This window comes from Pelodiscus sinensis, chromosome 2 (assembly GCF_052426305.1).
Source record: "Pelodiscus sinensis isolate ZL-2025 chromosome 2, ASM5242630v1, whole genome shotgun sequence".
Classification (NCBI taxonomy): Eukaryota; Metazoa; Chordata; order Testudines; family Trionychidae; genus Pelodiscus; species Pelodiscus sinensis.
The window spans coordinates 41,922,012-41,933,875 of NC_143053.1; the positions used below are offsets into that span (position 1 = coordinate 41,922,012).

An 11,864-nucleotide genomic window follows, 5' to 3' on the forward strand; every position below is an offset into this window, starting at 1 on the left:
TTCCAAGTTCTATCCTTTCACGTCTACCAACCAGACTAAGAAGAGCATTTGGCACATTGCCACTGAATAAAAGAATTGTGAGGATTTAAACTTACGTTATTCTAAAATAAAAGGTTCACAAGTATATGGAAACATGAGCAGACTGCTAAGAGTTTTTGACACATTTAAGCCAGAGATTCTTCTCCTCTCCAAATTACTGAAATCCACTTAAAGTTTCTTCTGAATACAATAATCACCCTATTAAAACACAAATCATACTCTCACAAGAGAAGTCATTATAGTAAACTTTAGTGAAAATCACTGAAAAAGACAAATATTGGAGAAGTACGCTTACACACCTTCATCTTCATCGTCTGCAGTTGCTGTCACAACAGCACATCTAACTTCCATGTCCTCCTCTACGCTGACTTCATACACTGGGCGAGGAAAAGCTGGAGCATTGTCATTGACATCACTGACAAAAATCTTTACGTATGCTGTATCTGAAAAGAAGACACAAAATGAACATTTCGAGAATGTAGATCAGAGATAAAGTTACTTGTAGGCTAGCCTAATCTATCCTTGAAGAAGACCTCTGCAATTATGAACGGACAACAGACTCCAGGACAATCCTGGAGGTTTGGCAATGGGAATGCCTTCACTCTCTGTGTGTGTGTGCGTGTCCCCCCACATAAATTGGTCCAAAATATTATCTTACCCAGCTTGTCTTTGTAACCTATTTTAGACATTCCTTGAACCACCAATCTCCCTAGAATATGAGTTTTTGATGTTCCACATCTGGTATATAACCCATAAGCTTACCTGTGTTGGGCTGTCCATAAACACCAGGCCGGGTAGACTCTGAAGAGTCCTGAGACTGAACTTCAATCAAGTAAGATCCTCTCTTCTCTCTATCAAAAGATGCTTTGGTGGAAATAATTCCTGTTTCGGGCTCAATGGTGAAGAACCTGTAATCTTCACTAGGGTCTTTCAATATCGAATATCGAACCTGAAGTTCAGAAATGTTATATGAGCTTCCATGCACACCATTTCATTTGAGTGCTGTGTCCCCATCCTCCCCCAGCAGTGTTCCCTGTGAACTGTGTGCTTGGGCAGCCACCCAGGAGAGATTTAGGTGCCGCCCAGATGATTAGCAGAGCAACCACAACCGGCAGCATGTGTTTCTCCTGGTAGTGCACATCTGCACATGCCTTAGTTCACATAAAATTTATTCTGCACATAGATGGAAAAAATTAGAGGGAACATTGTCCCACTGCTCCTTTGAAAGGTCTGCAAAAGAATATGTGATGAGGCTCCTATTTGAACAGACCATTCTTGAGGCCTTTGTTCAATTTGCAAACAAAATTAGAACACTTTATTTAAAATAACCCCCTATGTTCCTGGTAATACACAATTAGGATTGATCAAAAACATTTTTCATCTAAGTTGTTCAGATAGAAAACAGACTTTTTGGCCTCAGAGCCACCTCTGGTTATGGAAATTGTATGGAGGGCCACGAATGTGGATGTTACCAAGATGGGGCAAGGGGGACTCCTGGGATGTGGCATGATGGAGAGGGGAGCTCTACAGAGGTGGTACCAGGGAAGCAGCCGAAGAGTGAAGATAAGGCTGGATGAGGCTTACCTGGAAAGCCTCTGAAGATCTCCCCCACTCACTAACTGCACCACCCAGAGTACCAGGGCTGGTGGAGTGGCAACCATGCCACCCAGGTGCTGGAGAAACTGAAGCTCTGGGGGAATAGGGACAGAATGGAAGGGCTCAGGGGCTAATCTCCCCAAGCAGGCCCAACACCAGCCACCCCTGCTAGCCACACTGCCTGGGAGTTAGGTGACTCCTCTTTCCTGTCTTGACCTCACTCCCTGGCAGAAGCTCAAGGGCTGGACTGAAGGGTCCAATGGGCTGAATGTGGCCCAGGGACTGTAGCCTGCCCCTCTCTGTCCTAGAGCCTTCTTTCATCTGAAATGGAGCAGACTGTACACATCCTTCCTACCCACCTATCTGTGGTACTTGTATGGTCCCTATCACTGTAAGATCTGACTGCCTCAGTCTTGAATGTATTTCTCCTCACATGACTCCTGTGAGATAGGGCAGTGCTATTATCACTGCTATCAGATGGGGAACTGAGACACAGAGAGACTGTGACTTGCCCAAGGTCACACAGAAAGCCAGTGGTGTAGCAGAGACTGAACCCAGATCGCTTAAGGTGAATACCCTAACTTTTGGATCATCCATCCTTTTAAATGCAAATCAGAAACAGCTCTTAATTAAAGTTTAGTCACAAACCTCAAACAAGAAGGGAGAGGCACTTATGGCTCATTATTATCCTGTCTTCTACTTGTCTTTTCTCTCTTTTTAATTGCTTCGATACAATTTAACAGATTAATACTACAGTGATGGGCACCCCCATATTTATGGAAATGTGATTTTAATATGAATAACTCAAATATGTTTTATGCAAAATAGAGGCATGTAACTGATGATTGGAGAGCATGTAATCCCCTGAATGTGTATATTCTATTTGTGTGCATGTATTATTCCTGAATTTGACGTTAGAAATATGTAGTATAAACCTGTAGTATAAACCTTATACTAAATTAATATATACTGATAGCAGGAACTTAATGGCCAAGAATGCAAGACAATGATCTATGAATGGTCATGTTTTTCATCTGGGCCCAGAACATGGTTGGTCCTACAAAGACAGGTGACCATGCCACTTAGTGCTGGAATCCATCTTGAATTTTATTTTATTTTTTCAAAGGTGATGGAAAGAATGGAATAAAGGCTTCCCACCTTGGGAAATTCTATATAAGGAATGGGAAGCAAACAATTATTGTCATCAGCTGGCTTCATAAACTGCTCTCCACCATGAGATACAGGACACAGGATGAAGAGAAGCTGCTAGACCAACGTCAGAAAAAAGATCAACTCTGGCTTGAGAAGAACTTTACCTGAAATAGGACCTAGGGTGAGAAATTATGATTCACAAAAATCTCTCTTAATATATGAGGTTTAGCCTGCATTTTATTTTGCTTAGTAACTTACTTTGATCTGTCTGTTATCACTTGCAACCACCTAAATCCTACTTTTTATACTTAATAAAGTCACTTTTGTTTATTAATAAATGTAGTGTAAATAACTGTTATTCAGGGAAGGGGACAACAACTGTACATCTCTCTCTTTCATTGATAAAGGGAGTGAACTTTATGAGCCTGAGCTGTGTAAAACGTTTGTACAAAGTAAGAACAATTTATTTGGGGTTTAAGTCCCTTTTGAGGGCTGTGCAATGTACCAGGGTCTTGTGTCAAGTCCCTGTGATTGAGCCTTGCCAGAAGAGCTGTTCTCGGTGTCTGTTACTTTCCTGTGGGCTATAACCCCAACTCTGTGCCTTGCTGGGGGAGATCAGAGCTTCTTGCTAGGCAGGACAGGGTGGTGAGGTGCCCCAAAGAGCAGGTAGGTGGGCTCAGTGATATTATCAGCCCATCAAGTGACAGTCTCAAGGGGCTCTCGATGACCCAACCCATCACAACTACTGGGAGGAAAACAGTATATATTAATTTAAACCTCTCCATATGGCCCAGAATCCAAGTCAGTTGCTAAAACCTGGGCAACAGATATGCCAATAGCTGCTTCTTCAGGTACAGACACCTTGTAGGTAGAAGATGTGAAGAAGGGAACGTTATCATTGACATCTGCAAAGAGAGAAGTTAACATCATAATGAGAAGATTTTGAAACCACCCTTTAAAAAATCAGTAGACAGGTCTGAAAAAATATCACAGAGTTCCTGCTAATGTTCAAACCTGTTTTCTACCTTCCCATTCTCAAGGCAGAAGCTCTTGTAATTCTAGTTGATCGTGAGGTTTCTAAAAGAATTGATGCAATGATTTCAGGTATAATGCGAAACACCAATAAAACTAAAAACCTATTAACTCACGGATACCAGGAGCTGGATATTCTTTGGCCCTGGCAAAGATTTAGACACCGATTTAATACACTTCAGGATTACCTATTGAAACCAAAGGGATTGTTCACGGGATCTAAATGCAAGATGTGGCTACCACCAAAATAAACTGGTTTTTACTTCACTCCTTTTGTTACTTTGAGGAGTCTGTGCACAGACCTGCCCTCGTCTATGTAGGATCAGAGCTTTGGGGATCACTCCAGTGCAGCGATGCACAACCTAGGCTTGTGAGTGGCCCTCCTTCATCTTAGTAGGTCACAAGATTAGTGTAACCAAGCTGGTCTCCTGAAATAGCAAAACTACCCTAACTGCACTTGCGTTCCTAGAATTTGCTGGGTGTGCTGACTGAACTAGAGCAGCACATCAGTTGGATGCAGAGGTATGCATGGCTCTCACAGTCAGTTGTGTGCAATCAGCATGCAACTCACTTCACATGACCCTACTTTACACATGTGTCACTTTAGTAAAACCAGTACGAAAAATACCTACATGGACAGAAACCAGTGGAATCTGGCAACTGTGTGCATAGGCAGGGGTAAACAAAATTCCTCTTGGGCAACACATAGAACCCTGATGGGCCGCATGTGGCTTACATGTTGCTCACCACTGCTTTGGTGTCAGTAACTGCGTTTATTAAGTGTCGTTAAGTTAAAGAGGTACTGATAACTTGAAATCCAGCCATTTTCAAAATATGCATTAAAAGTAGTTTCAGATGCTGCATCTGCACTAGAATCCCCTTCTAATTTATTCAGTTTCACAACCATATTTTTCTATTTAAAAAAATGTTCCACTGTTGCTGGAACAGAAGAGCCAAACAGAAGAGCTAACTGAAGTCAATACATGAAACTGAAGCTACATCAAGTGCTGTAAAATGCAAAAAGCAAACAAAAACAGGCAAAATATTTTGCTAAAATGCATTCTATTCTAGACCAGTGGTTCTCAAACTTTTTGGCCTATGGACTACCTGGCTCAAAACAAACCTTTCTGTGGCCCACCAGTTGCTAATGGAAACTCACCGTTAATTACATAATTAGACCCGAGCCTATTTGCTAGTGCTGCAGCTAGGGAGAATGGTTTAATTTAAATTATTAAACAGATTAAGTGTTTTAACTTTCTCATGTTTATCAAACTCCATTTTAAATAAAGTAAAATATTAATTTATGTCCAACACAAAAGGTTTCAAGGTTTTCTTTATTTATGGCAGGGCTGGGGAACCTTTTTGGGGTTGGGGGTCACTGATCCACAGAAAAATCAGTTGGGAGACCACACAAGTGCGAAGCAAAAAAATTCTTCCAAAACCCTCAACCCTTGCTGATGTGGCCCCCAACTGACACACCTCACTCCTCTGGCATTCCAGCCTCATGGGGCAAGGGGAAAGGATAGGGATGACTGAAGTTCAGGGTTTCCTATACGTCAGATTTACTTTTCTGGGGTTCCAGAGTTGGGGATTTTGTAGACCCCCTTAGGCTCAGGGGTGGGGACAAAAATGAAAGGTTCAGTGTATGGAACAGGGCTGCCAGTGAGTGGGATAGGGACGGGGTGCAGGACGCGAGGTCTGGGTGGGAGGTAGGGTACAGAAGCAGGCTGGGAATAAGGTATCTGGCCAGGGGGGAGGGAGCAAGAGCAAGGGAGGGTGCAGTGTGTGGCCATGAGGGAGGGAGCAAGAGCAAATGGTAGATGCTGGGGGGGACATACAGGAGCAAGGGAGAGTGCAGGAAGTTCACTTTTCATGCTGCCTGTTCTGCAAACAGACACCAACCAGTGGCCAAAACCTGACAATGGGAGCTACTGGGGGCAGGGGCAGCATGAGAGGCCTGGCTCCCCTCCCTCCAGACTCTCAGCATTCAAAAACACACGCAGCTTTCCTGAATGCCGAGCGGGGGCGGGGCAGGCAGGGACCTGGCTGAGGCTTTTGCCGGCATAAGTTAACTGTTACCTGGTAAGCATCACCCGGTAAAGGTGATGCTTACCGGTTAACTGGTTACCCATTCTCATCCCTAATTAATATGATTTCAGTTTTAGTAAATATACTCACCCATTGTTGAGTTGAGAAATTGGGAAATACAATCTCACTATGTATATAATGTGTGTGTATTTTTTTGCATATGCCTTCACAAAAAGTGTTTCACATTTTACAAGCTGAGGCTAGTTTAATTAGCATTCCCTCCACCACCTCAAATGGAGTCTCTTGCATACAATTTTAAGTTATTGAAAAGTGATTTTAATTCCTGACCAAAATGAAGTTGCCACTAAACAGTTGCAACACTATTAATAGGACTATGGAACAATGTTACTAATGAGTATTGATTAGTATTAGTTAGATTGTATTCTCTTTGGAGCACAGAATGCCTTCATTTCAAAAGAGATTCTTTACTCCAAACAGGTGTGCATGCACAGCACTTAACACAACAGTGCCCTGATCCTAGCGGTAGGTACTAGTTACTACATAAAAAATAACAGTTGTTTCTATGTTGGTGTATTATGGAAGTATTCCACAGATGAACATGCAATTACAGATGTGGCGAAATCAGTAAAGACAAATATTATTTTTTTCTTAAGCAGAGAAATACGATACAATTACTCCCATTAAGTTACCCTTTTAAGACTTGAAATATTCAATTACAAAAGGCAAATGTTTTCACTGGAAACCTAACTCACCATATCTGATCTTAAACAACTGTAAGTCACATATTGCTTTATTTACACTAGTGTAATTGCTGTAGTTACTGACATTAAAAACAGGCTTAGAATATTTTTGAATTCTCTTTATGCTGTTAGTTTCACCATAATAAATTAGGGTACGTCTACACTACAACGTTAATTCGAACTAACTTAGTTCGAATTAGTTAATTTGAACTAAGCTAATTCGAACTAACGCGTCTAGAACTAAAAACTAGTTCGAATTAGCGTTTTGCTAATTCGAACTAGCAAGTCCACATTGAGTGGACCCTGAACAGGGCTTAAGGATGGCCGGAAGCAGTGCCGGCAGGGCATCAGAGGAGGACTTAGAGTGTGGAGATGCTGTCTCAGGCTAGCCGAGGGCTGCGCTTAAAGGGTCCCGACCCCCACCCCGGACAGACAGTTCTAAGGGGTGCCCCACTTGCAAAGCAGTCCTGGCTTGGATTGCCCGGAGTACCCACACTGGGCACATCACACCACTCGGCCATCAGCCCGGCTGCACTTGCCGCAGGCTGCCATCTGGGGAGAGGGGGCAATCGGGGGGCTGCAGGAGAGGTTCCACCCCCAGAAGCCCGCAGAGCCAGCCCAGTCCTCCCCATCGGGGGCTTGTACCCCATTCCTCCCTCACCTCCTTCCACTTACCCTTCCCTAGCCCCCCTTCTTATTGATGTACAAAATAAAGATAACGTGTCTTCCAACATTGACTCTGTCTTTATTGAACAAAACTGGGGGAGACTGGGAAAAGGAGGTGGGAGAGGGGATGAGAGAGGCTGGGAGAGGGGAGGGCAACTAACATGATCAGGGGTTGGGAACAGGTCCCAGATGAAGAGAGGCTACAGAGACTGGGACTGTTCAGCTTAGAAAAGAGGAGACGGAGCGGGGACAGGCTAGAGGTCTCTAAAAGCAGGGGTTGGGTGGAGAGGGTGCATTCAGAAAAGTTCTTCATGAGTTCCCATAAAGAAGGACTATAGGACACCAAAGGAAAGGAATGGGTATCAGGCTTCAAACTAGTAAGAGAAAGTTGTTGTTCACAAAGCAAATAGTTAACCTGCGGAACTCCTTGCTGCAGGAGGCTGTGAAGGCTACAACTAGAACAGAGTTTAAAGGGAAGTGAGATCAAGACATGGGAGGTTGGGTCCATGGAGTAGTCTTAGCCAGGGGGTAGGAGTGGTGTCCCTGCCCAAAGTTTGTGGAAGGCTGGAGAGGGATGGCACGAGACAAATGGCTTGGTCACTGTCTTCGGTCCATCCCCTCCAGGGTCCCTAGGGTTGGCCGCTGTCGGCAGACAGGCTACTGGGCTAGATGGACCTTTGGTCTGACCCAGGACCGCCATTGTAAGCTCAGGGCTCAGGGTCGGGGGTCTCAGTGGACCCCCTTGATTTTCATGCACACCTGCTCCTGGGTGGCCAGGCTGGCAGCTCTCCTGCCCTAGACGGCCACTTTCCTGTGCCTAGTGCGGAGATCGTGGACGAGGTCCACGATGTCCGCACTAGCCCAGGAAGGTGCCCGCCTCTTGCGGTCCAGGGCAAGCTCCCGGGAGCCGCCATGGTCCCGGGAAGAAGGGGTGGGCTGGGGGACATCGGGTGGGTGGCTCTGTGCCGTGCCAGGTGCAGGGTCTGCTGGCTGGGTGCTGGCAGGCTTGCACCTGGCACGGGCACCGTAGCCAGCCCGTGCCCCTTTAAGGGGTCCGGGGCCGGGAGGGGGGCATAGAGTTTCCCTGGTGTTGGCCAGAGTGGCCACCAGGGAAACCTGGGGAGGGCTAGCCTCCCACTAGTTCGAATTAAGGGGCTACACACCCCTTAATTCGAACTAGTAAGTTCGAACTAGGCTTAATCCTTGTAAAATGAGGTTTTCCTAGTTCGAACTAAGCGCTCCGCTAGTTCGATTCAAATTCGAACTAGCGGAGCGCTAGTGTAGCGGCTATGAATGTTAGTTCGAACTAACGTCCGTTAGTTCGAACTAACATTGTAGTGTAGACATACCCTTACTGAGTGGAAGTTTTGAGAGCACTCAGCAATGGCTAACAACTGGCACTAGAATCAGTGGGAGACTGAATACTGACTTCAAAGGAAGCAGAGTAAGGCCTACACCCCAAATTTTCGAAAACCCCATCCACTGCATGCAATTTTGAATGAATTAGTGACAACATGAGAACCTTTGGTTTTGCATTTCCTAACACTTGATTCTCAACAACTATAACCTTAAGTACAAAATTCTAAAATGTGTTTATTTAATGTAAAGGGCAAACAAGGAACATACATAATTTAATAATTTATGAAATTATTTACTAGTATCTTTTTTCCTTGAAAGTGCAAAAGTTGTTGCTTTTTAAATGGACAATTACTAAATATATATTTTAGCTGCCCTGTTCCAAGAATCAATTGTTTCAATAATTCCCAAATATCCATAATATTTAAAATATTTACAGTTGTACACTCTTCTCTCACTAGTCAGGACACTCAGGCGACGTCTAGACTGCAAGCCTTTTTCAAAAGATACTTTCGGAAAAGCCTCTTTTGAAAAAGAGTGTCTAGACTACAACCAATACTTTGGAAAAAGCAAGCCATTTTTTCAAAAGAGAGCACTCAAGCAGTCTGGATGTGCTCTTTCGAAAAAGCAGTTTACGTTACATATAGCTTTTTTCTAAAAGAGCACTTTTGAAAAAAGGCATTCTTCCTCATAAAACGAGGTTTTCCGCGGTCGAAAAAACTGCTGCGTTCTTTCGATTTACTTTCAAAAGAACACAGCAGCAGTCTAGATGCAGGGGACGTTTTTTCGAAAAAAGGCCACTTTTTTCAAAAAAACACTATAGTCTAGACACACCCTTAGGGTGCATCTACACTGCACTCATAGCTCAAAATAAGCTACGCAATTTGAGGTACGCAAATTGCATAGCTAATTTTGAGTCAATTTTGAAATAGCTTATTTCAAAATTTGGCGCTGTCTACACATTACTTATTTTGAAATAAATTGTTATTCTGAAACGCCCCTTAATCCTCATGGAATGATGTTTACAGGGATGTCAGAATAGCGAGCCCATTATATTACAAAATAACGGGTGCGCTCAAAAGACGCAGAATAGCTATTTTGGGATATAGCTATCCCGAAATAGCGCTGCATTGTAGACGTAGCCTGACTGTGCTATTTCTGGCATTTATAAGGATTCCTTTGCTTTTATGCTTGCATAGCACTGTATTAATACAGAAACATCTGTGCTAAAAATGTATGCTTTTAAATACTACATCTGACTTGTTAAATCACACTTTGGAGATTCTTCAGGTGAAAAGGCTATTTCTACTACTGTACACCATTGGAAAACTCTTAAAGGAATTCTTATGCTGTTAAGTCCAGACTTCATTCCATAATTTCACATACTGGTATTTTAGAAATACTGTGAGTGTCATTCTAAAATTACCAGTTCTAGTTACAGTAATTGAATGGTACTTACCTGTAATATTAATACAGACATTGGTGAATGAAGCTAAAGGAATCATTGCTACATTTTGTGCCCTGACTCTCAGAGTGTAAAACTTAGTTGTCTCAAAGTCAAGTGGTTCAGAGACTAGTAGAGAAGCAGATCCATCCACTCGGTTTGGCTTCAGGTAGAAACGAACAGGCATGTTAGTCTCTGGAACTTGACCCTCCTCCAGGTTATATGTAACCCTGGGATCACCAACAGAGGATGTCGCTTTGATTGTCTGAAGAGAAAAAAAGCCATTGTATTTGTTTATGAAGTGCACGATTCTAAGTTTTTAGGTGCCAGCTTAAGGGTTAAGTTGTGCATGCATGATGAAACAAACAGACAATTTGCCCTCATTCTGGAGATTTCTGTCTAATTTTTATCTTTTTTTTCTTTTTACTGTGGTTCCAAGTTTTAATCCATATTAAATTTCCTTGCACTGTAAATACGGCAAAGAGTAAGAACATCACCTTAAGGAAAAGGAAGTTTTTCTCCCAAAAGCACACAAAAGAGGATAACTATAAGGATCTCACTCTTCAACAAGCTGTGCACAAACCTGGCTGGATAAAACAAACTGTTTCCAAGTGCTTGGATCTTATGCCTGGGAGATTAATAGGAACTGCAGGAATGAAGTAGCAAAGAAAGGTTTACAGAAAAAACTGCCTGGATTAAGGCAGCCCGTGTGTCCAGTTTAAAAAAAAATGTATTTTATTAAGAAACACAAACAATACACATTTAATGCACCACTGAAATATAGCAGAGCTGCTCCATCACTGAAGCAGCAGTTACGGATAGCACTGAAACCTGCAGGAAGAATTCAGACAGGCAGAATAGAATCACTCAAGCTGGAATTAACATCTCAACTCCTGTGAAAAATACTTCAGGATTTTTAATATGGGCAAAATCTTGGTTTTGCAACTCATCCAAAAGATGCTCCTTTCAGGAGGCCCCTTTGCTGGGGCACTGGTTTTGCAGAATAAAAGAGAAGAGTGCTGCCATCCAAATCACAAATCTCCTGAACCTTCTGGGATTTTCATGGAGTTCCCCCACAAAAAACTAAAAGCGCTTAGCTTGTGAAATCTGACAGTATGACAGTGGAATGTGGTAGGGTGTGTATGTGTATATATATCTCTTTCTACATACACAGACAAAGAGAAGGAAGGAGAAGGAGAGGGGGGCTGTTCCAGAAGGAGAAGGAGGCTCTCTTATTGCATACCACTATCTTGGTGTCACGAATGGTGTTCTCCGGAATTGTAACCCAGTATCTGCTCTGTTCCCAATGGGGTGGTTGATTGAGTACATTAGTGATCGTTACAGTCAATTCCACAGTGCTGGTTCTGTTGCCTCCATCGGTTGCTACAATATACCGGCTGATTTGAGTTGTCTACAAAGTAGTTTCAACAAAAAGTTTAAGGAAATCTAAAAACTGATTTTCACAAATCAGCAGATTGAGATTACCGTATATACTCGAGTATAAGTCGACCCGAATATAAGCCGAGGCACCTAATTTTACCCCAAAAAACTGGGAAAAAGTATTGACCCGAGTATAAGCCTAGGGTAGGAAATAAGGCAGCCTAGGGTAGGAAATGAGTCGGGGCGAAAGCTGCTCCGGTGCCCCCGGTCTGCTGGAGACCGTCTCCAGCAGACCAGGGGCACCGGGCGGGTTCCCGCGCTTCTGAGGCTTTGCCAGAGCAAAGCCTCAGAGGCGCGGGGAACCTCCGCTGCTGCCGCTTCAATCTGGGAGCCTGTGGTCTGCTGGGGAC

General features: G+C 43.4%; 1 protein-coding gene across 1 annotated transcript in view; it reads right to left on the minus strand.

The window, feature by feature from the left end:
- The window catches only part of LOC102445849 (neural-cadherin-like), a 106,062-nt gene that overhangs the window by 35,649 nt on the left and 58,549 nt on the right, over nt 1–11,864 (minus strand). Inside the window, exons 12-16 of the mRNA XM_075920359.2 lie at nt 11,318–11,485; nt 10,090–10,339; nt 3,565–3,692; nt 802–988; nt 339–482 (exon numbers count right to left, since the gene is read on the minus strand). Coding sequence (XP_075776474.2) covers nt 339–482; nt 802–988; nt 3,565–3,692; nt 10,090–10,339; nt 11,318–11,485 — 877 coding nt within the window. The remainder of the gene's footprint in view (nt 1–338; nt 483–801; nt 989–3,564; nt 3,693–10,089; nt 10,340–11,317; nt 11,486–11,864) is intronic.